We start from the raw sequence: 25,946 nt of genomic DNA, 5'->3' as shown, positions 1-25,946 counted from the left end.
ATTCACTCTGACTTTTTTAAACCCATGTGTCACCCAGCAGGGAAAACAACACACAGCAGCAGCCCCATCTCTTCCCATTTCAAACAACGTGTCTTCCAACTCCAGCTTGCAATGACGTCATGAATAAGAAGGAAAGAAAACCGCATTCGCCTTTAACAGCCGTAAGCGATCAAATTGCTCAAATGTGGCGTTAATCCTCATGTTTCTGTCTTAATGCAGCGCACATTTATAACAAATGTGCACTTGTGACTGGTCCAGACAGCGTAACAACTTTATATTCCAAATAACATCGTGTGTCTGTGGGTAAACAATGATCACTGTTGCTGCATAACCTACATTTAAATTAAATTAAAATGAATTTCCAGTTTGTTTATGGTTCTGCTATTTGCAAAATTTAAAACCACTGTGTTCTGCCTCTGCTCTGTACCAGACCCGCCAATCGGCATACGTAAATCTCAAATAGTAGATAGTAAAGCAAGATCTTTACATGTGGGAAAATGTTGCACATATTACATTAATCTCCATCACTGACCTAATGCTATGACTACAGTATATTCCACACTACTTTTTCTGAACTTTGTAAAAAACTTCCATGTGGGAAATGTAAAACGAAAAAACTCCTGTCTCCTTTGCTTGGCATGTGCAGGAGCGTGCATCAGCCAACAGCTTTGTGCAATGTCAGCCAAGCGGCTTTCTGCTGTTTTGGTGGCATTGTTTGTTGTTTATAGAACAAACATAAAAAAAAATCACTCTCAAAAACAGGTCAAATGCCTGTGATCACAGGACAGTCAAACCTCAGCATTTTTGTAAAAACCCTTTTACCTCGCCACAATGCAGCAATAGACCAGCACTTCCAAATTCATCCACTTTGAAGAGAAACAAACGTCTATTTTTGGTAGTTTAAAAAACACCAACTTAATGAGGACATAAAAACATTTCATATTTAGCCACGTTAGAGAGGAAATAGCCTTTCTTGGACCGGCCAAATACTTTTTGCACTCAAAGTGCGGTACAGATTGGTAAATGATTCCTCTTTTCTGACAGACTCTGGTTTCTAAGTGGTTAAATGAAAACAAAAACAGCACCTGGATGACACCTGAACCTGAAACCTTTTGGTCACAATAAAGCTGCTGCTCCGCAAGTCTACGGCATTCACTTTCTCCCGCTCTTTCTTTTATGGAACTTGATACGATTTGTGTTAATCCACAGAGGATGTTTTTAACTCCAAAGTTGATGACATTGTCAGTCCAACAAACCGCTTCACAAACCACCCAAAGAATATGTGTTAATCTAAATTTGTTCTGTCCTGTGACACCTGAATACGGCACACCTCCTGCCTCCTTCGTCAACTATCTGATCTTCTAAATGTCTTATCGGTGAGTAGAAGTAAAAGGCAAGAAAAGGAGGATGAATAGAACAGACAAGGAGAAGAGAAGAAGAGTAAAAGAAAGAGATGATGAGGTGAGAGGAGAAGGAAAAAGAGGTGAAGAGGAGCAGAGCAGCAGCTGGCAGGTGTCAGGAGTCACAAAGGACCATCTGTCCATCCGAGTGCTATCTCCACACACACACACACACACACACGTGCTAACACGCTACATTAAACTTTCTTGCCTCGACAGAGCCGTGCATTTCCCTTCATCTGATTTCATTTCAAAAAAAACAAAACAAAAGTCTATTCAACACTACCAACTGAGTGTTGCATGTTTACATTATGTGTGTGTGCAGAAATGTTTGAGTTCAGGTCGAACGCCACAGGTCTCCACCCCGTCAGAATAGCAGAGTCAGACATTCATGGCTTTAGAGATGGAACGAGTCCAGTGAAGGCACGGTGGTGACAAAACAGAGGCAATGTGGCAAAGATGGACTCTGTGTGTGTGTGTGTGTGTGTGTGTGTGTGTGTGTGTGTGGGGTGTGTGTGTGTGTGTGTGTGGTATGTTGCTCCCACTCTGACCTCTGCAAACTCAAGTACCTCAGCTACTTGCCAAGACACACACACACACGCTGTTGACCTTTCACCTCCAACAATCTCTCTCTTGGGATTGTGAGAGTGAGGAGGTGATCTGGGCAGAAGACGTCTTTTCAACGGCATTGTAGTTCACAGCGGTGTAACTCAGACGGCACTAGAAATATGCAGACACCTGAATACACTTTATCATTTTAAAAATATGGGCGTTATTCTGCTGCTATAAAAGTACTTTCAGGAGATTTTGTGTCATTTTGTAGAACTATAATTCAGCCATATACACAGTGGATGATACACTGGTCAGACTGGCCATGAAGTAAATGTATACCAACATAACTGACAAACTTCTGCAATACTTCAGCTGAAGGCAACATTTGAAATCTGCTGTTTTTCTAGGGCAGGTCGGACGTCATCTGTCTCTCCCTCAAACCTACACACTCCGTTGCTTTCTCTCTCTCTCTCTCTCTCTCTCCTTTCTTAAACATCTCTATATTTCACCCCCTCAGCCCCCTCGCCTTCCTCCCTCATCCAGCAGACAGAGGGCGGATGCTGGCAAACACTTCCTCTCTCCGCGAAGTTACTTCCTGTCTCTGGGAATCCGTTTCCTGTTCGCAGCTAATACAACAGCACTAAGAGCATTCCTCAGGAGTCTTTCTATCACACACACACACACACACACACACACACACACACACACACACACACACACACACACACACACACACACGTGTATAAGTCTTTAAGTCTGTGCTGCAGACTTATAGGCCAGTCATTCATAAGAAGCATTTCACTTTTGCTGTATGTAGGTTAACAATGTGACATTTTAGAGGTAACAAAGAGCTGAATGGGACTTTATAAGGGAGGATACACAGTCAAGCATCACTTCATTACACTTGTGGCACAGCCTGATGCTGCACAGGTAAGAGGGGCGTCCGGCCATCGCCCAGAGTCTGGTGTAAAAGACAAGAGAATATTAGAGAAATACAGACGGAAAAAAAATGACATTGAATGAATGAAGAGAATGAGTGAGGATATGGAAAGAAAGATTGATACAGGTCCTTGGCAGGAAACAGGCACGGTTTCCTGTGGTGTACACACACACACACACACACTTGTTTCTAATCAGCAACAGTATTATCTGGTTTTACAGGGGGGCCGACACACATTGCTGGAAGTGACACACACGCATGCACACACACACACACTCAAATGCATACGGATACAAGCATAATCCACACTTGACACTAGCACACACACACAATAATATACGACACATATAGTATACAATTAGCCATATTTAATACACAGTATTTCTCACATTATGTTCCCTTTTTATCCGTCCATCTTATTCCCTCATCTCTTTGCTTCTTTTTGTGTGTTTTCTTTCTCAGTGCCCTCTCCACAGCATATTTCCCCTTCCCTGCTTCCCCCTTTCTTCCCATCCACTACCGTCCATTAACACACACATAAACAAACATATGTGAGTGCTAGATTTGTATTTTGGTGCCTCATATCTGGCAGCTGCTCTTTGGTTTCATTGTCCTTCATTGTACATAAAGCTTCACAAATATTTTGGCTTCAGTCTAAAGCTCAGCTGAAGTTCCCTGTTGGGAATTACAATGTTACACTTCCTGGCTTCTTTAAGGAGAAGGTGAGGGTTCAGTAACAGTGTATTAGCTTAGGATACAACCACACTGAGGAGAAAGTGGAGCTGCAGATGTGTGTTTTCAAATGTAGTTCTAATGTGGATGTGGCATTGGGTTAGCTTAGTGTCCTGTTGTTTAATTTAATTTATCCTTGTGTACTTTGCTGAATAAATAAAGAAAGAGAAAGGAAAGAGTTACCCTGTGGAGTGCACAAAATCACCTCACCACAAAGAAAGAAAAAATAAACATAAATGCAGCTCATGGCTTCTGTTACTTGTCATGCCTGTTGTGTTTTCATTAAAGATCCCCACCAGACATCTTAGGCGATGTATAAAATGCTTAAAAGTCTCAGTGTATGTGCAGCAGAGGTTTCAAATTTCCACAGGACAGAGTTATATAAGTTACATACCATGATTAGCCTCCAAACTAGTCATAAAATTATGCTCGTGTGTACATGTCTTGAGCTCAGACTGAAGGTGCAGATGTGAATGTAAATGTGAAAAACAGCCTTCCATACATCAGTCTGCACAGTGAAGCTCAAACAATCACATAACAATGAGAGTTTATGTAAATGTTTGCGTCTGACGACCGGTTTGATTAAAAACGCATCATTGTTCTATGAGAACAGGTGCTGTGAGAGCCTGAGCAAATACATCTACAAGGTCTATCAAGGCTAAAGTCCATACTGCAGCGACCTGGGTTTGATTCCCTTGGTTTTTTTGCTGTATGTCAAACCATCTGTTTCTCTTAAATTTTCTGCCCAGCTGTCACTATACAATAAAGCAGAAAAGCAAGATAACTTTTTACCTAAATAATGTTAAGTCATATATCCTGACAAAACAGCGTTTTTATGGGAATTTATACAAAATAAAATAGTATTTTATATATTGGAGACTGTTGATTGTACAATAAAACACTGAAATATTTTATGGCAATTTTTCTTTTAAGGAAAAAACTTGTATCTATAGAGTAAAATATGGAATTAAACACCAGCCTTAAAGCTGAAATTAATAGTACTAATATCCTTTTAGCATAGTATTAGAAAAAGTTATACCGTATTTATTACGGCATTTTTATATATGCATACATACAGGTCAATAACCCTTTATTCAGCCACTAATAACAATCAACTTAATAATTAAATAGTTAAAATTTTAATAACAGAAAATTTCAACATTGCACATAAAAGCAAACACAACGCCTCTCCTCACGTTAGGGCTCTGGGTGGTTGCACTCCTGCTCTCAGTACTATGAGAGCCAAACTATTGCTTGCTAAGTTGCACATTGAAAAATAAACTGCATTTAAATGGCAAAGAACATGTTTTATCAAGTGATCAGATTATAGCCAGTTGATTATCAAAAGGCCATAGGTCTGTTGTTCGGGACCCTCTCAGACCAATTGATTTCCAGCTGCAGGTGACTGATTTATATTGCATTTAAGCTAATAGTTAAGTGTATAAGCCATGTTCTGTAGTGTCCTTCTTGGTGTCAAGATGTCATTTGCAATATAGAGTTGAATGTATTCAGTAGCATAAGTCATAATATCTTTCAGTATCTGTGTGTAAGGAAACTTGCTCTACATGAGGGTCTGTTTGGTCTTAAATTGTACAGCCGCTGGTGTGTTTGTTCATTGTTGGTCCAGCCTCCTCTCTCCCATCTGCTGCAACTCATTAGCATAGAAACAGGACCGGGAGCGTTTTCACACATACACACACTGGCCATTAATCAACAAGTCAGACCAGGGTCCATTCCCACACATACACACCACACAGATGAAAACAAAGACCATACACACATAGAAACATCCCAGAGCACACTTTAGTAGATCTCGACCACACCTCTCGTCTCAGCGGATCAGACCTGGCAACACAAATTTTTGTCTATCAAATGTGGCAACCTATAGTGATGTCTCAATTGCTTTTTTTTTTTTTTTTTACTTTAAGTGATGACTGTTCCCCCGTGGCACCATCAGTGAACACAAGGAGACTTGTTCCCATCAGCTGTTCTCTCTCTTTTTTCCTTAATGGGATGAATTAGCAAGTACTATTATGTGAATTTGTTATCTAATTTGTCTAGCCACCATGAATGCCCACATTGAAGAAGAGAGTGTATTCCCATGAACTCGCTAACTTGTGTAAATGTGGGTGTAAAGGCAAACCGGCAAACTGCGTTGCGGACAGTGAGAAAACAATAATAAAAAGGATATAGTGATCAGATCGTCTAATTTAAAAGCCTCACGGCTCATCATCTTAAGTTAGATTTGGGGGTGGCAAATTTGTATCGGTAAACATCAGAAACTAGATGAAATTGAAGATCTAACGTTTACTTTGCACATGCTCACGTTGCTTTGTACATGAGCCCAAGATGAGTTGTGACTGAAGCTGGAAGAGACAGAGCTCCTGCAGCCTGACCGAGACATCATAAAAGCATCTACATGCAGAAAAAGGCTTGATTATAAATCTGTTGTAACAAGACTACATGAGAGTCTGTACTTGTAAACAGTGATGTTCAAGTCACTTCAACACTTTTAGTTTCAATCTGATTCATGACTTTTTGCGTCATGTTATCACAATTTATCAATTATATCAAGATAAATGCTTCCAACCAGCCAACACAGGGTATTGCAGAGGACAGTATGTGGCTTACATGTGAGAGCCAAAGATGGCAACAGCACTTTAAATAGAGGGAATGCTACAGTTGATGCATTTGAAACAGGTGCTAGACAGAAATGAGACAATCAAGACTGCATGTCTGTTCACTTTTCTGCAGATTATCAGCAGACTGATGAAGGCTCATTGCTGCAGCGTAATTCAACTGTTCTGCGTGGTGCCTGAGGAAAGCATAACATTTTTACTTTGGCTGCCACTCTTACGTTAGATTTATGCCTGTGGTACCTGAGATGTGGTGCCAAGAGAGTCTGCTCGTTTATCAAGAAAAATATCCTGCAAAAGTTGAAGCAGAGAGGTATTACTTGATCTTGAGACTCATTCATACTCACGTGTCGCACTGCTACTCTTGGTCATGTTAACCAATAACCAATAAATAGACTTGTTAATTAAACTTGAAGATTTTTAACCTCTAAAGTTTTGTAGGACTCATCTTCACCAACTCGTGTTTTGTGATCAGATGTTGTACAAAATATGTAAAACTGTGAGGAAATGTGTATAAAATCATTCACAGGTTTACATTTGATTGTTTAGCCACTAGAACAGCTCTGATGCTCCTTAGAATAGCATAACGTCACTCTTCCTCTATGAAAGATTCCTTCATTTGGTGTTTCTCATAGGAGTTGAGCTGGTGTAGTGCCTGTAAAGGCCATAGCACATGATTCATGCTCATCAAACAGTTTACTGAGCTCTTCATCCCTACATGGAAGCATCATTCATTATGTTGCAACGCTAATTTAATCAAACTTTGCCTTTAATTTGTCAACCAGCCATATGTGATATGTCTTATAGTGCGGTTATTGTGTGTTTCTTTTCTACACATGCAGTGACATTTAACTGGGAAGTTGAGCTTTTAGAAGAGACATTTCAAGGAGAACATTGGGAACTTTGTGGTTCTCCCACACCAGCAGACTCAACCACAGTATAGAGCACAAAGGTCTGTGTTTCCTGCTGTGCTCTGTAGCATCACTCTGTCAAAAGCAGGTAAAACTGTTACCTGCTTCAAAGACATTAATACAAATCCAGCTCATCAGAGAGAGAGAGAGAGAGACATCTGCTCTCTCTCTCTCTCTCTCTGTATCCCCTCCTGTGTGTCCTCTGTGGCAACATCTGCGTCGTCCGCTGCTCTTTCCCATCATGCAGTGGGCGTGTCCTTTGTGCTCCCCCCACAGCCTCTTTGTTCTAGCCAATCATTGTCCTTGCCAAGCTGTTCCCACGATGCACCAGTAATGACCAGAAGGCAGTGATGGGAGCTGGTGTCTCTGAAGGAATGACTCTGTCTTTACAACCACTTTAACCCCCAGGGAGAAACGACAATAAACAAAATAAAAACAAAAACAAGGCTCTACCATCTTCACGGAGCAAGCTCAGAAATGTGCTCTGTTTGAATTGCTTTGACCTGCACCATCAAAATGATGATTTAAATGAAGAATATATGACCACTGATGGTGGGAAAAGAACAAGAAATTTAATAGAGTCATGTTGCGCCAATATTAACAGAGTCAGAGGAGAGAGACAATCAGGGAAAGAGGAAGAAAGAGGGGAAAAAGAGTAAGTGAAAGAGAGAGATGGAGCTCTGGGAAATGATCAGAGCCTGGTCCCTGGGGAGCTGCGACAGATGAAGTAGCTGAATAAGCTGTCTGTCATTGTGTGACTCGGGCTGCTGTGGTCACTTCGTTTGTTCAAACTCAACAATGGACGATCGCTGAGAGAGAAATCTCTGTTTTCCCACAAGATTTAGCCCCAAAAATCACTAGTCAGTGATGCCCCGTGAGTGGGGATTTGCCCTGGTGACAAATTGAAATGCTAATAACAGACTGAGTGGAGAGAGGTGTAAAGTCAGTGACTCACTGTAATGATGCTGTTTCTTTTGTTGCGACAAAAACCGCAAATCAGCAAAAAGAAAATGCTTGAAATGTACTTAACAGTTCAATTTGCTCGTAGAAAAGACTTGTTGTTTATGTATTCAGTGGTAAAGTGGCGTTTAAATCTTAAACTTTAGTAAACAAAGCAAATGCACACACCAGTGAGTAAGACACAGAAGAGCAGATCTAGATGTTTAGAAGTTTCCCATAATACATAAAAAGCATTTCAAGATAAAACGTGATTATGTTATGAGGGTGTAATGTGGAAATGTGGCATGTTGCACATGTAGTGTTAATTAAATAAAACAACTACAGTTAACACGCACATCTTTAGACATTTTTAATCAGTAATGACCTTTTGTATACCATCTTTAATCACTCAAAAAGTACTATAAAGTTTGCTTCGAGTCTTACAGAGCATCATGTCCTGCACTTTGTATTTACTTTCGATACAAACATAGGAAATAGGCCTTCCATAATTAAAAACAACTTACATATTTTACAGCTCTAATTAGTTGTGTTCACTCTTGATGTTTGATGCAAATCTTTGTTGTTTGATATATCTCTTAGGCACCATTTTATGAGCTCGCTTTTCTCTCACATCCTCAGTAACATGAGGACAAGATGGAGAGGGGTGAGGGCTTGGTTAATCAACAAAACTGTGTCATTTGTTTGGTGTATTAACGTAATAACATTTTAAACTTGCACATAAAAGCAAGCATTTAATAGCAGGCCCTGCTTATGTTGTGGCCCTAGCACTTTTTCCCTCACTACTACACCCCTGTATAAAGATGTCTGTCTACGTTTGTAAACCCAAACCAAACCATAAATATAATGTTAAATGATGTAAATATAAATGCCTTCATAAGAGAGCTAACAGAAAATGAATGATGGCGAGAAGGGGAATGACTGGACTCAAACCCGAGGATGTATAACCCCTTAGGCCACAAGGGTGCCCCAGTTTCAACTGCTTTTGACAAAGTACTGTTGTCTATGTGTGTGTGTATGTGTGTGTGTGTGTGTGTGTGTGTGTGTGTGACAGGTGACCAGTGAGTGGACAAAAGATGGGTCAGTGGCCAAGTGTGAGCTCTTTTCTTCCCCCCTTGTCGACCTCTTCCCAGCAAACTCTCTCGCTCTCTTTCTCTGTGTCTCTCACACACACACACACACACACACACACACCAACGGACATTGATGTGCATGCCTACACACATAAACACACTGACAGAGACACACAAACGCACACACATATACATTCAAGCAGATTTGTGAGAGGAGAGGAGCGTATGAATGGACAGATTAATCAGATTATAGCAGAGACACACTTAAACAGTCTGTTCTCTGGATTAGCTACGGTCCTGCCTACTCCCTGTCAGAATAAAAAAGTGTGTGTGAGAGAGTGTGTGTGAGGAGATAAAGAGTGGGAGACCAAAAGAGACAATATATTACTATGACTATACATTCACATTCATGTTCACATTTTGTGTTTGTGGGCATTAATGTTTGTTTGAGTTTCTAGATCCTCCAATATAAATTATGGTATAACTTTGATATCTAAGAAGAAGATGGAAACTGACTGATAATGTGAAGAAGAAGCAAGTCCATGTGAATATGTGGTTGACATAATAAACACTTCTGTATATATTTTTTTTACCGTGAAGAAGTTTCGATTTCCCCCTCAGAAGTTCAAAGAGTGCTGTTCTTTATGTGCAGCAGAGCAGCATATGGCAGCCAGTGACCAGGGCTTTGTCTGACTATTGACACCAGGGAGATGCAGAGAGGGAGGATGTGAGTGTGTGCGACTGTTCGGGGCCGGAGGACAGCCTAACAGCAACAAAAGACCAGCTTTAAGCCTGTCTCCTGTGATTTTCCAACTCAGCGAAAAGCTATTGTGGCAGCGAAAAAAAGTTAAGTTAAAAAGCTTAGCATGGTATGTGCTAACAACTGCCTGCTGCATGTGTAATACAAGCAAATACTTTTTGAGCAGTCACAGTTTCAGTCTTTGGAAGGGCAACGGCCTCTGTGTCTACACCCACTGAGCAGCCCACTGCCCCAATATGTTGGTCTGTAAAGTTCACGTAGAGGAAACTTGACTTCCATGTAATATGACTCTGTATTAATGTATGAAAATGTACATAACATTCCTTTTTTCCCTCACTGTATGAGTAACTTCAGTTGACAAGGCCATGACCTGTGTGTGTGTGTGTGTGTGTGTGTGTGTGTGGCAGTGTGCTCCGTATCGACACTTAATACAGTTTGTCCTCTGTAATTGAAGTAAATGTCTGATCATCCGTCATCCAATTTCATCATCTTGTGTGTGTGTTTATATGAGACTGAGAACCAGATGAGTTGCTTTGATGACTACTTATACACTCCCAGTGGTCGCAAAATGACATACACACATACACACACAGAGTAGTCAGGCAGGGGCAACCGGGACTAAATCCAGACTGGTGGTTTCTCTCTTTGGCTATAAATACCCCTCCGTTTAAAACAAGATCACACACGCACACACACACACACACACACACACACACTGATACTCATGTACAGAGTCTCATAGAAAGAAAAACATTCATTCACAAACACACTAAGACACAGATTAATATAAATATACATACACAGCTCATGTACATATAGACACACACTCTCTCTCTCTCTCTCACACACACACACACACACACACACACACACAAATACTCACAAAGAGATGGCTCTGGCCTCAGAGGAGGCTAGCTAAGCGGTCTATGATTATGGGGTGTGTCTTTGTCTCATTTAGTGGTTCCACAAGGAGACAGTCTTCTGCTGCGTCAGACGAACACACACTCACACACACACACTCACATATGCAAATACTAACACACTATCACTTAACGACAACAAATCCCTCAGCTTGAAATTGTTAGATTTCCCTTGAAAGAAACTGCAAATGTAAAAATGGCGGTTTTTATGGCTCAGTTTTGATTTTCCATCTTTTGTGATCATACTCTGTCATTGATCATGAGTTGTGCACATTAAATATCCAACATAACACCAGTTACTGTAAGGTGAAGCCACTGCCTGTATCACAACACACAGCAGGAAGTTGCTTATTTGTCATAATAAGTGCATGCACCAGACACCAGATGTGCTATATTTCATTCCTCTTTTATTTTGGAAAAATATTGCGCTGTTTTCCAGTAATAAAAATGACAGGCTCTGTACATAGGACTTTTCTCTTAAATACAACACAGTCACAGGGGTCTCAAGTGCCTAACACATACATGCATACATACATACTTACATACATACATTATCTGCCAAATAAAAACAATCCAACTTAAATTATAACAGGTTTAACAAAAAGAATCACAACAGAATTGAACACAAATAATTACATAATTAAATTAAAAGAATACATCTTTCTTTAGATAACAAATAAAATAAAAACAGAGGATCCTAACCAACGGCAGGCAGTGTGATGGTGTCCTTCAATTGGCTAATAGTGGAAGACTGGGAGTGAAGGGAGTGGGAGTGGGCAGTGCATACATTTGACGCCACATACAGGTATCACCTCTTCTGTACACACACACACACACACACACGCACGCACGCGCACACACACACCTCCATAGTGCAATGAGGTCTTGGCAGTTAAGACGAGTCATTTATAGCTTGGCTTACTTGGAAACACAACAACATCATCAGAGGGTGGGATAATTTTGTACTAAATAACTTTTTAAGCAAATTTTGCCAATAAATCGTGGCTTAAGGAGCTGCTGCAATATTCAGTATAACTAGATTCAGTTTAAAAATTATACATTTGGACACTTCCCTCATGTTTTGTCTGATTTGTGTGAATGTCTCTTCTTTTGTTCTCTTATGCTGATTGTTGTGTTTGCCAAGTTGCCCTGCCCAAAACATTGCCCTGTGTATCACAACCTTCAGGGGTCAGGGAGCCAGTATGGCCCAACAGGATCCATGTTGGATCGATCTGCAGTCACTACTGGAGTCTTCAGTTCTCTATTTTCTGCTGAGAACCAGCTCAGCCAACACAGTCTCTGTCAGTGCTGCAGAGTTAAGGATGTACAGCTGCAGTTAAAGTCCCGCTGTTCTTAATTTTGTCTTCCGGTTGAATTTTCTTGAATGAAATGTTAAAAATAAATAGACTACAATAGCAGCTGCAGTACTAACAAAGTACAGGGACTTCTACTGTTGCTAGTACTTCACCTTTTACTCTGCAGCACTGCACAGGACATGAACTGTCCAATATCCATGACAGCTTTTACACTGCATTTTAAAACCACAGCACATAACAGTACTACAACAGTACTTGAAAAGTTCTCAGTACTCCAAAGGTACTACACTGTTCATTCAATCAGTACTCCAAAGGTACTACAATATCATCGGTCAACATCCAAGTCAATACTCCGTAGTTTTATCAGGAGAGAAGAGTTCATCTTGGTACGAGCAGTAAATCTTCTTCGACTGCGACAGACATCAGACGAGCTCTTCATCAGTTATACTGCAGTCACCATTTGACTGCAAGAGTAATCAGTCAGCACTGTTTCTGTACAAAGTTTGTACTAGTGCTAGCACTGTCTTCTGGTACGTCATCCGTAGCACTGAGTCAGCATTAAACCTACATCCATCGAAGGTCAAAAATCACCCATAGTACTACTGTAGTACTAAGTCCTTGCCAAGTCGGTACTGACTCCGCTCTGGCTCAGTAGCACCTTGGCTCAAAGTCCTCCGGTAAATCCCAGGGAACAGCAGCAAACAGCAGGAGTAAAACCTCCTGGAGACAAGCTGAGCTCTACTGCTCAGGGTTAGAGTGTGTGGGACCGCCATCCACCAGAGGAAACTGGTCCGATTTGATGTGGTCTGGATTGGTATCATACCTGCAATAGAGAAAGAAAAAAAGTCAGGGTTTAGTGTGTTTTATATGTGCACTGGGGGGGGGGGATATTACACTTATTTTATATATATATTTGTGCCAAGTGGATATATATTGTGTGTTCTCACCTCTGTAGCGATGATACATTCATCTTTTTGGTCCGACATGACGTAGACGGACTGATATTTGGTGTCGGTGGTACACTGGTACCGGCTGTCACTGGGACTGTGGTATTCAACATCACTGGTTGACTGGTATTTAAGGTCACTTGCTGCTTGATAGTTCAACTCGCTGGATGAGTGGTACTTTGCTTCGCTGCAGCTTGGTGACTCTTCTACTTGTTTCTTTTCTGATGCATTGCTGTGGGACAAAAAATACAAACAGTCAGAAATACTGTGCTTTCAACACAATACATGCTTTCGTTGCATTTACACTGACACATACATAAAAAATTAAGGCATCCGGAATTTAAATTTCCAAGCAGTGTACATATATTTTCAAGATATTTACCTGTTTTGTCTCTTCCTGTATTCTTCTTCTGAATCTGAGTCTGACTCATCCAACATTTCACATTTAACCTCTGGCTCAACACGCTCCTCTTCTTTACACAGCGACAGCTCCTCAGGCCGGAGCTCATGAACCAGGTTGTACTCTACGCTGGGGTAGCGAGTCTTAAAGCCGTTCTTCTCTGATCCGTTGAGCCCGCTGATTCCACTCAGACCACCCAGTGACCCAGTGAGGTCTGAATGGTAATCCACCTTCTTATTGGTGTTTTTAATTGACGTTGTCATCATAGTGCCCAGTTCCTTGTCACTGCGGAGACAATTGTTGGTGGTCGTCAGGTTGTTCATGGTCTCGTGACTGTCACTGTGGACACTGTCACCATGGTGACTGTGCCGGTCCTGCAGTTTGACACGAACGTAGACCACCAGCACTGAGCAGCCGATCAGAATCACAAGAACAAGGAAAACGCCGGCGCAAACAGCCGTCCAGGGGAATCCGCTGTCGTCATCCTCCTTGTCTTCAACGGTTCCAAGTTCAGGGGAAGAATATCCGTCCGCCACTGGTAAGAGGAACTGGCAGTTGTGACCACCATAGCCAGGCACACAGGCGCACACATAGCGACCGCCACGCTCGTGGCAGGTGGCTCCATTGTGACAGGGGTTGTGATGGCAGCGGGAGATGGGGGTGCTGCAGTTCTCTCCAGTATATCCTGCAGAAGAAGCAGAGTTTAAAAGACTCGAACAAAACTAATATAAAATTACATAAAAAACTAATAATGTCAACACAGGAAACTCATAGTTGGGCGCTTTCATACCTGGGGGGCAGGTACAGGTGTAGCCGTTTACTCCTTCTTGACACGTCCCACCGTTCTGACAAGGGAACGACAGACAGTATCCAGAAATACTGCTGCTGTCCTCACAGTTAGGACCTGAAAATCCCTCAGGACACTGACAGAGGTAGGAGTTCACCAGGTCCACACATTCTGCATCTGCAGAGGGGAGAGGGATTGAGACAAAAACAGAGGATTAGTCTCCAGATAACATTTTAATACTAGGTTCAGGTTTAATTGAAGGTGTAGGGGGGCGTACCGTTTAAACAGGGGTTGGAGGAGCAGTGGTCGATTTTCTTCTCGCAGTTGAAGCCAGCGTATCCACTCGGGCACTGACAGAAATAGCCACCTTCGGGGTTGTCGGTACAACGCCCACCATTGAAGCAAGGGCCATCTGCACAGGTGTTGGCGCTTAACTCACAGTTGTTGCCATAGAAACCAGGTGGACAGGTGCACTTATAGCCGTCATTGTTGTCCTGTATTGGAAATAATGTAAACAGTGGTTACACACAAGCTTGTTGCCATGAATGAACTTGTTTCTTTCTGTCACTTTGTCTTGATTGATACTCACAGTGCAGCTGCCTCCGTTGCGACACGGGTTTCCAGAACATTCATTGACCTGGATCTCACAGCTGGCACCCGTGTACCCAGGCAGACAGGAGCAAGTGTAGCTGCCTTGACCGGTGTTGGTACAGGTGGCTCCGTTAAGACAGGGCTTATGGTGTGTACAGTAGTTCAGATCTGGAAGAATTAAGAAGAAACAACATTTAGAAACAATACAAATAAATTTAAATAACAAAGTGTTCAATGTAGGCTGATTGACTGAAGCAATAAACTCACCCTGGTTGCAGAAAAGCCCACCCCATCCCTCCTGGCAGTTACACTGCCAGGGCTGTTGGCAGGTGCCATGGAGGCAGCCTGGGTAACGGATACAGTCATCACAGTAACGCCCACTGAAGCCCACGCGACACCTGTGAACACAACACTCATTAAATACTGTTCATAACATAAACATAGACTTTGCAGTGCAAAGATGTTACATTTATCTATTTATGATCCATCAATTTGGTTTTTGAAACTTACTTGCACTCTCCAGGTTTGTCACAGAAGCCGTGTTCTTCATCACAGCCAGGGAGACAGATTGCTGCAGGGAGGAAACAAATAGTGACAGGTGAATCATGGGAAAGCCAGTGTTTGGAACATGTGTTTGCCCTCCATCAGTCTCCCATTCACAGAGAGCCTTTTCAAACCACTGCCGGTCTGGTTGGCTTTCTGACCTTCTTATCTGTTTGCCTGTCTTTCAGCCTGTCTGCTGGCCTTCCTGGCTTTCCAATTTGTTTACTTGCCAACTTGTCTGTCTGTCTGTCTGTCTGTCTGTCTGTCTGTTTGTCTGTCTGCCATCTCCTTCTAGTTTTACCTTTCTGTCATAGACACCTAATAAAAAAAGACTCCTATGGGTACTCTGGACCAAACTTAGCTGCCAAAGTGGAAAATGATAAAATCTTGAGGGTAATCAGGGGTCATCAGGTCATTCCTGACCGCCGGCTGAAATGTGTTGCCGCAAAAGTTGCTGAAAAAGTTACCTTTCAGTTTGAACAGCCCACAGGGAGCTACAACGGCTTTGGTCACCAAACGGGGGAACCAGCCAACAAGCCCTCTCCTTTAACATGGTTGCTCTCTAACACAAAAGCGTCCCACACAAAGCCTCCTTTCTCCCCTTGACTGTGGGTCAGAAGTCCTTTTTCTCACCCTTGGCCCCTCTCCTCCTCTTCCCCCTTCTCCCCTCCTACTTCTGATCCTCCTCTACTCTTCCATCAACCTACCCCCTTCCCTTCTCCTTCTCTCTTCTTCCTCTCCTCTCCTACATTCTCCTTTTCCCTCCTCCGCTCCACCCGTCTCTCTCCTCATTCCCCTCCTCCTCCTCCTCCTCCTCCTCCTCCTCCTCGTCCTCCTCCTCCTCCTCCCCCCAGGGCCAGCTGGTCTGTGTGGAGCTAACCACCAGACAGCTGCTCCATTGTCTCCTCTCACCGAGCAGCTGCCCCCTCCACAACAATACACAACCCTGATCGGCCAATCACCAGCCCGAGGCGCAACAATACAGGACCCCCACTTGGCCAATCGGGGAGGAGGTTTGGGGCGAGGAGGCCCCAGTGGTCTAATGGAAGGCACGCGGCGTGTGAATTACTGAGGAGCCACTGCGGTTCATTAGAATGGAGGCCTCTGGTGCTATGGGATAACTAACTGACGCCTGTTGCACACGGGCCCCGCATTAGGAGGTAGAAAAAAGTCCCTGAACAATAAAGATAGGCAACTGATTAACTTTGAAAAGTAATTTAAAATCTCTTCAGAAAGTCTTTGCCTCATCAAATGTGAGTTTATAGCCCCATAGTTTTGGCAGTTCAATAATATATTTTTCAAGTCAAAATTAATGTAAAACATGCATCATTATTATAGGTAACACTGTGGGATCAAACACTCTATGTAAACATCTGCATCTTCTACTAATGGCTGTTCTTTTATCTCATCTATTCCACACGCAGCTGTCAGTGAATTTAAATATTAACTAGTGCAATCACTTTTTTTCTTTTTGACCCTTTTATGCCCCATTTTATGGCACACCCTGCAAGTTTGGGATTAATAAGCAAACCCACTTACGTTCAGTGCAATATTGTCCCTTCCAGCCAGAGTTGCATATGATCTCCCCGCGCTCGCCGCAGGTGAAGTGCCCAAAAGCATCATCTCTTGGCCGGCAGAAGACAGAGCAGCCGTCGCCGTAGTAGTGCTCGTCACACAGGAAGCGGTAGGAGTAACGCAGCTCAGTTCTGCCAGATGTCTGGATGTCCTTGGACCACTCTTCTCCAACAGTGAGGTGACGCTGAGTGGTGATCCTGCTGATCAGACGCTCTGGGTTGTCTGAAAAAGTCAATGAATGTGTTTATTATCGATGTTCTGCAGAAGTTGTGACAGCAGATGAGAAGAGGTAACACACTGGGTCTCATTTGTGTATTAGATTCGAGATCTTTTTATTGTTTTTATAATGAAGACATTGTTTTTTTTTTTTTAGACATATCTATTTCTGTCCTAGTATTTCTGTCCAAATATTTAGTTTTGTGGAGGTGTTGTAGTGTCAGAAATCAAAAACTTAAGAGAGAGTAAATTGGTTGATACTATTGGATGTGAAAAACAACAACAAAAAAAAACAACTTTTTTGATTTTAAATTATGTAAGAGTGCATACACGTTACATCTGGTGTCACCTGCCAGCTTTTCTGTTATCTCCACCACCAACTGAGACACACACACTCTTGTGCTGTGGTCAGTTAGTCATCATTAGTGTAGTGATAAGAGCGGGACATAAAGATAACAACCAACAAATATCCCAACTACAAGGACGAATCTCAACTGGCAACCACAAAAACTGTGGGTGGCCTTTTTTTCACTTCCCGTTGTAGGGGAAGTCTTTTAATTTAAGTTATTTATCATGAAATCTATATGTTTTATACACAAGAAATGACAGATGATTTTCGGGATATAAAAGTAACATTACATATATAGGAGACAACAGAACAAAGTACATACATTTTGGAAGGTATATGCAGGGAATGAGTACATAATTTGCTTTTGCTAAGACTGACTTCATCAAACTTTTTGTTGCCCTGTCTAGCACTCAGTGGAAAAACATGCTACTGGGAGAAAATGAAGCCACTATAAGCCTTCTGGCCTGTCTTTGAGTTACAGTGCTGCCTTCTGTGGCTGCCACCCACCTGTTGTCAGGTCGTCCAGGGAGTCAGTGTGCAGAGCTTCAATGATCAGTGAAAACGTCCCCTGAGGAGAGACAGAGAGAGAGAGTCAACAGCTGCTCGGCCTGAAGCCCCCTCCCCTCCCCTCTCCCCTCTGCAGAGCAGCAGAGGGCCATTAGGAGGCCTCCCAATAAACTTCACAGCCTAATTCCCGTGTTGATTAGGGGCCTAATAAGGGCTACTACCTGCTCCCTTTTCACACCCCTGCTACTATCACACTCTGACACCGCCGTAAAACCAAACGAGGCGGAATTTCACGCTGCGCTGCCAATGATGTGCCAACCCAGAGGATGTTAAATTTCCCACCACGCCTGGTCGTCGGAGGAGAGAAGCGTTTGGTGAAAACACCCCCCTCCTCCTCCTCCTCTCCTCTCCTCCACACACACGCCCTCCTCCCCTCCCCGTTTTATCCTACCAAAGAGCACAGAAATACTACAATAGCCCCTCTCACACACTGCTGACAAAGACCCTCACAAGTGTTGAGTTTGGGAGCATCTGTTGCGTTTTGCACTCTTCAAAGCTAATGTGTCCCAGTGGAGTACGACTATAATAACTTCACAGTCTGCCCATGGTTTCCATTACTCCTTAGAAATGTGACATTAATCATAACACAGACCACATGACACACATATTACAGCAAAACTATAAATTAAACGCATATTAAGTTAATATCCAACAGTAATCTTGCAGGGAAAGTTGTAATCAAGTCCTTTGGGGGTGTAGATACAGTAGTACAAATAATATTTCTCATAATGTGCTATAAAACACTCACCGGCCATGTGAAGCCGAAAGGGAAATGGATTGGGTTGGTGAAGGTGTCGGCGTTGGTCTCCGGCACCTGGAAGGAGTTGGAGCCGAGGACGGGAGTCACAGCACCGCCGTAGGTGCAGGGAGGCTCCGGGGAGACATTGGCCTGGTAGTGCTTCAGACAAACCCGAAAGAAAGTCTTGCACTCGCACTGCTGGTGTTGGCCCTGCGGATGAGCAGAGCCTCCGGGGCAGCAGTTGGCGTTTCCAGTCACCCCTTTCTTGTTAAGGAACTCCTGCAGCTTCAGCTCAAACACTCCGGAGCACAAAACCTATAAACACACACAAAATAAGCCCAGAGTGTTTGAGACAGGTAACTTCAAGATGTGTTTGAAAATATGAGTTAATGTTAAACTTTTTAAAGCGCATGCAATTACGCACATGACGCGTTTTAATACACTTCGATAATTATGATTTTTTTTTTTTTTTGTCTTATTATTGGACCTACCTGGCAGGTGAGTAGGGAGAGGGTGACAACCAGGAGCAGACACAGGCGTCCCATTGTGTTGACAGCCCTTCAACAAGCAGTGAAAGCTCCACAGGTCCGTGTCGCCCGGCTCAAACAATCATGGAGAAAGTTTTAAAAGCTTTCCGTTATGTCACAGTCAAGGTGAACTCTTGACGCGCAGGAGGGAAAAGGTGAAGTGGAACTTCTCCTGTGTCTTCTTGCGCCTCTATTTTCCCATGCGCGGCACGAGTTTAGACAGTAAAAAGAGAAGTTTTACAGTGTAAAGTAATCCTCAGCAGAAGGATCCTCTTGGAGAATCGTGAATGAAATCCCCGATGGAAACACACGAGAGTTAATTCCAATCAGTCGTTGTAGGAGATGGAGGCAGTTGTCGGTGGCCCCGTTTATTTTTCCACTTGATTGACAATGATATGCTGATCCTGAGTCTCCGTCTCTCTCTCTTTCTCTCTCACTCTCTTGGTATAACAGTGCGTATATCTGGTGGGTCTCCAGCCTTGAACAGGGTTTTATACCGGGCCAGCAGGCGAAGGGTAATAAGATGCAAATGAGCCCCTCTGCTCCTCTTCTTCCCCTCCCTCCACCACCACCACAAGTCCGCCCCGGGGCCATCACAAAGAAAGAGGAGGGGGAGGAGGAGAGGGTGAGAGAGGGGGGTGCACACAACTTCTGTAACCCCCCCCCCCCCCCCCCCCCCCCCCCTCTCTCTCTCTCTCTCTCTCTCTCTCTCTCTCTCTCCCTCTCTCCAAAGGGACAGACCAAATGGCTAGTGAGCTGTTAAATGTGCAACAACCCCTTGCTTCCCCTGATGCCACCCTCCTCCACAACACAACACACGGGGCCCATTTACATTCCGACAAATTCTTTAACCCTCTGCACGAAATCCTCCACATCTCAGCATCAAGTGATTTATACACGCAGCAGCCAGTCGGGCGGTGACTTTCTCATATTTGGGGGTTATATGCTAAAGCCTCTGGCTGGTCCGTTCCCCCTGCGTGGCCAGCCGGCAGCCAGCCGTCCCAAACTGCGTTACAACGACCATCTGCTCCGCTAAATTCCTATGGTGTTACCCCTGCCGTGGTTTTCACATGTTCACACCCCAAAAACAAGACGATCTGTTTCTATCTTTTCTTGGTTGTATGTCCTGCACCATGCCTTCTCTCTGAAGTGCGTCTCCTTGTGCGCACTCATCATATAATTATGTATTATGTCATCTTAAATAATGTGTAATTACTATAAATGCTGGTACTCTGATCTACTAATTTAATGGAACATAAAAAGGTGATCGATCAGTTCATGCTGTTTCTTTGGAAGCACACTTATATAATTTAATAACATCACTATAATGCCAAGAATTTACAGATCATTGGATACCGGACTCTATGATCATGGAGATCATTTCTCAATTTCCCATTGACTCAGTGTGTTTATGCTCCTAACTTATATTTTAAACCACCTTAAACCGATAAAGACCAGCTTACATGTGCTTGGAGGTAAAATACTCTTGAAATCAAGTGCGCAAAGACGCAGCAACACACCTAAACCTTTTATTTTCACCGCATGCCTCTGTATTTCCCTTACTTGCTCTTTGGTAGAGGTAGTAAAAAAAAAAAAAAAAAAAAAAAAAAAAAAAAGAGTTGGTGGTGTGTCACTCGCGTGGCTGTCATTAAGCGACTTTGTGAGGAGGAGGAGGGGGAGGATGAGGAGGAGGAGGAGGGGAGGCATAGAGGGAGTAAAGTTTTTTGTGCTTTCAGCTGTATGGTAATTGGGCCGGCAGCACCTGCTCTCCCACAATAATACAGCACCAGAGAGCGAGAGAGGGAGAGAGAGAGAGAGAGAGGGAGAGAACATGGCTGGTTGCATAAACAGTAATCTTACAATATGTTTGATCATAAATATCACATGTTTCTCTGCATACAGCCACAAGAGTTGTAGTAAACCTGAAAGCTACCGTGGACACAATAAAAGTCCCTGACAGTATTGACTGTAAAGGCTCATACTGGAGCATAACAGTGACTTCACACATGGACCCACTGTCTAATTTGCATATCTGTGTGTATGGGCACAAAAATGTGGGGAAAGAATTCGCACTTGTTGGCAGGATGTTATTATGAGCTTATCTCTGGCTGTGAAGTAACTGAAGATGTTGGCATACCACGAGCATTGTCCACCTCTCATTCAGCTTAAACAGAAGCCATAGGAAAATCCCCACATGTGATCTGCTGTTTTTGTGGCTCTGCTACTGAGTCGTTAATGCATAATTAGGTTATGATTTTATATATATATAAAAAAAACACCTAGGCTATGTGTTCACAAAAGGGAAATTAAAGGCCAAGAGGGGGACGAGGAGGTGGGGAGTTTCCGAGTGGGTCAATTCAACCCCCCACAACACATTTAAGCAAAGATCCTCTCTGAATTATGTCTTTATTGATGTGTTGGAGCAGGTAGTGCAGATCTACGCCACTTCAAATGTTTACACATATGAGCACACACGCACCAGTGGGGAAGGAGGAGGCGGAGGGGGAGGGGATAAGAGAAGAAATGGAGGAGGAGGGGGGGTCTTAATTAACAACTCTAATTGAAGCTGCTCCCTCTGCACAGAAGCACTGTTTTGGGTCTGCTGCTGTCCCCAAACAAGGCCTTCATTCACACAACTAACTTATCCCTATGGACAACCTTTAGCCTATCATGTCAACACACACACACACACACACACACACGGTACTGATGCATTGCTGTGCGCAGAGCTGGTGTTGTGCATGAGTTTGACGACCCTGCTTTGGCTGTAATTCCCTCTGGGTCGGTGTATAGATAAATGAGAAGCCTATGCTTGTCCATGATGTGCTCTTTACACCCCTTGAGGCTGATTGAGGGGCCTTTAACCTTAAGCTTTAACACTATTATCCTTGCCTGCCACAGTCTTTCCAGATACCCGTATGTGTGTTTAGCTATAGGACGCTGCTCCGAGCTGCTCATTTCATTTAACCAGTTGATTTCAGCCCCCTTCTCAATGGCATACAATGCTCCTATGTGGCGTGGCGTAAAATCCCTCTCTTGAAGCCTTTTATTTACACTCATCCCGACTTTCAGAGGTCCCCGGTGCTCTTTCTCTCCCTCTCTGTATTAGGCCAATATACTATCAGTCATTCATCACCATGACGTGGCACACATTTTCCGATTACGCCAGCAAAGCGTGACTGAAAGGCATGGTGAGATGGAAAGTGACCCCCCCCCCCCCCTCTCTCTCCATCACCATCACCACCTCTCTCCTTCACAAGCATCAAGACGACATTTTCCCCTAAAACATAATTTATGCCAGGAGATGCTCTAATTGTGTCTTAAGGAAACAGCAGAGAGGAGAAACTCCTCCCATCTCGTGTGTGTATGTGTGTGTGTGTGTGCGTGCGTGCGTGCGTGCGTGTGAGGTTAAAAAAATTGTTTAACTGGAGGTCGATTGTTTAACTGAAGTGCTTTCCTATTGTCTATGTGTGTGTGTAGCCTAACTGCGTGCGTGCGCGCGCGCGCGTGTCCCTGTGTGTGTGTGTGTGTGTGTGAGTGAGACCAGGAGTTCTATGACACGCAGGGGGACAACAAAGGAAGAGGTCTCGCGCCCCGCCGCCCATTCATCCCTTTCTCTCGCGAAGTAATTCCCATTGATTCTTATTGAACGGCGAGTCGCGAGCCCCTCGGGGGAGAAACCGTGTGATTTGTGAAGGGTCGCGAGGACAAGACACGCCCCTCCTCGAGCCCCGGCCATCTGCTCACCAAACACCACAACACCAACCAACTACCAAATGGCTTCCCCTCATCTCTATCTCTCCATAAAGCCTCTTCTTCTTTTTTTTTTTTACCTCTTTCTTCTTCTCTGTCAATCTGCCCCTCACATCTACCTGTCCTCCCTCCATCTCATACTCCTTCATTTCTCCCTCCACCTCTCTGATAACAGGCCTGTGTGTAGGTGAAGCTACTAGTTGCTTGATGCATCCCTGGGCCAAATCACAGTGGAGGCATGCAAGGGGTATGAGGTGGCCATATGGCCTCTGTGTGTGTGTGTGTGTGTGTGTGTGTGTGTGTGTGTGTGTGCCAAGAAATGGATGGATGGCCGTCGTGGGAACCTCCACAATATTGCCATCACATCACACACACACACACACACACACACACACACATAAACTCACACACTGTTGCACAAATAGCCTTTGGTCTGGTCAGTTATAGAAATCAAAGTTCACAGGGACTCTGTGGATCATTTAATTTGAGCCAGAACAAACGTAACTTCGTCTACGCCGCGTTCCCACATGCACGACAAGAATACTGGTTTTAATTAACCGTGACGCTGACTGAGATATTTAATTTGTGCCCATGCTGAAAGGGTTAAAGAACAGCTGAACTGAGACTTATATTCAATTAGACAAATTCTTTCGTTTGTTATTTCATTAGTCTGATGCATTGCATTCATTATGCATTTGTTCCATCACACTGTGTTGAGATCTATAGACAGACAGACAGACAGACAGACAGATATATATATACATATATAGATATATAGACAGATACTATCTATACATTATATATATATAGATAGATAGATAGATAGATAGATAGATAGATAGATAGATAGGTGCTGATGCAGTGCTGATTATAATGATAAAGGAAGAGTCGTGTGGCCGTGCCCTGACTTGATGGATAAGACTCCCCCCAGCAACAACAACACTGTGATGTCAGAAACTTGAGACTCATGTGTCCCCTCCCATCTGCGACACAAAGACCTGAGGCTGCCTATGAAACATCCCAGCCAGGAATGTAACAACTCACACCACCTGTTAATGTGCGATACAAACTCATTGTACACATGTGTTGAAGTACATATATGATATTGTAACTGCCTTAAAACAAAAAAAAGGAAGTCCATATAGTGGAAAAATATGTAGGAAGTGTGTATTAACCCTCGGGGGTCCTATCAATGGCCCTATCAATTGATCGTGGGCGATTGCTTGGACCCCAGAGGGTTGAGAGTGTGTAATTTAACCTTTTGAACTTCAGTATTTCTTCTTAAATGTCAACTTCAATATGTTTGATAAAAAAACACTTTTTCCACTTTGACGTCACTTTTTCTGTATGTTTCCCACATCTGCTTGTTACAGTACTTAAATTAAATTTGTGTTTATATCGAATAAAGCTGAAACAATCGACCAATTTACAACTATTTTGATAAACTGAATGAACAATTAAGACATTTTGCAGCCAAACATTACTTAGTCCTAGCAGCAAAGTATTTACATTAAAATGTAATAATCTTTTTGCGTCATACTCTTATTTGTGCTCTTTCCTACTTTGTGCTCAACAGCTGTACAACAATTTCTGTCTGGACAAATAAAGTTTCTATCATATCTTGAGATTTCAATAAATGATTGAGAAAATAATTAAAAAAAACTAATTAAAAATAATATATATTAGTTATTATACCTATTTAGTATGAAATATTTATTGCCTTTTGATGAGAATTTGAATAACCTTCTGCAGTTTTGAACAGTGCTTGGCAATAAAAGATCGATTTGTAATGATGAATCAGTTTTTGATGATGACCCACAGGATGTTGTTGTCACAGTTAAAATCTTGCCTCGCCATGAAATTTAATGTTTATTCTTTAATGGACTTAAAACAAGCAAACAAACAAACAAAAACCCTGCATTTTGAACAAATCGCACACTCCCTGCTCCCTGAGATCCCTGCCCTGTGGCCCCCAGGGGGTCCTTGGCCTTTAGTTTGAGAACCTGTGGCCTCCAGCAGCAGGATTAGCCAGGCCAGCTGCCCAGAGAGACCCTGGGCCCTGGACGCTGACACCAGGCCTGACCCCAGGGTGGTTACTATCAGGGACACTGAAGGGATTTGGACAGCACTTGGTGTGTATATGTGTGTGTGCGTGTGTGTGTATGTGGGTTGTTCATTCAGTTGGACAACTGTTGAGCCAGTGCAGATTTGTGCAGCGGTGTTCTTTGTGTGTGCGTGCTTGTATGGTCAATTCTTTCCGGGGGTTAACTGCTGATCCAGTACAAATGGGAGGTGTTGGGGGGTAGGGTTTGAGGGGAGTCGTGTGCTCCTGGAACATCTGCCTCTGTTTCTCCTGAGTCAAGCTTTGGTCAGAAGCGGGGAGGAGTGGGGAGGCAACGGGGGGGAAGCAATTCAAAGGGGAGGAGATCGAAGAGGAGAACGAAGAGACAGTGTAGGAGGAGGAAGAGGTTGAAAAGATCCGACATGAATAGACAACAGACCTAAACACTGACTGCTGAAAATGGGATGCAGGATTATAAAAACCCCTTTTCACTTCTGGTCTTTTGTGCTCACACATAGAGGATATAAGCAGGGACATGAACTGTATAGTGTGTGTGTGTATGTGTACACATCCAGGTGCATTCTGTTTATGTTTTTCATGTGTGTTACAAACAGGTACAGGCAGAGTACCAAAACTCAGTCCTGATTAAACCAGGTTTGAACAGTGTGAGAGCTTGATGGGGTACATACTATA

At 43.1% G+C, this 25,946-nt stretch overlaps 1 protein-coding gene across 1 annotated transcript; it reads right to left on the bottom strand.

Moving 5' to 3' along the window:
• Positions 1-12,038: 12,038 nt before the first annotated feature.
• On the bottom strand, positions 12,039-19,945 carry dldh (dihydrolipoamide dehydrogenase). Its single transcript, XM_010732343.3, has 12 exons — positions 19,403-19,945; positions 18,921-19,226; positions 18,113-18,173; positions 17,005-17,262; positions 15,433-15,493; positions 15,190-15,320; positions 14,921-15,090; positions 14,609-14,825; positions 14,335-14,508; positions 13,527-14,229; positions 13,145-13,376; positions 12,039-13,020 (listed from the first exon to the last, which is right to left on the bottom strand). The coding sequence occupies exons 1-12, from the start codon at positions 19,454-19,456 to the stop codon at positions 13,015-13,017; spliced, it is 2,373 nt and encodes a 790-aa protein (XP_010730645.1). The 5' UTR covers positions 19,457-19,945; the 3' UTR covers positions 12,039-13,014.
• Between the last annotated feature and the right edge of the window lie 6,001 nt (positions 19,946-25,946).

This window comes from Larimichthys crocea, chromosome VIII, assembly GCF_000972845.2.
Source record: "Larimichthys crocea isolate SSNF chromosome VIII, L_crocea_2.0, whole genome shotgun sequence".
In the NCBI taxonomy this organism is placed as follows: Eukaryota; Metazoa; Chordata; class Actinopteri; family Sciaenidae; genus Larimichthys; species Larimichthys crocea.
Note: the sequence above shows the minus strand (reverse complement) of the source record. Positions and strands in the feature narration are given on the sequence as shown.

Excerpts from the sequence above, each read along its gene's own strand:
- dldh (XM_010732343.3), bottom strand. The coding sequence starts at position 19,456 with ATGGGACGCCTGTGTCTGCTCCTGGTTGTCACCCTCTCCCTACTCACC. Across the intron at positions 17,263-18,112 it reads CCTGGACGACCTGACAACAG|ACAACCCAGAGCGTCTGATC; the intron begins GTGGGTGGCAGC and ends TGACTTTTTCAG. Across the intron at positions 13,377-13,526 it reads TACAGGAAGAGACAAAACAG|CAATGCATCAGAAAAGAAAC; the intron begins GTAAATATCTTG and ends TTTGTCCCACAG.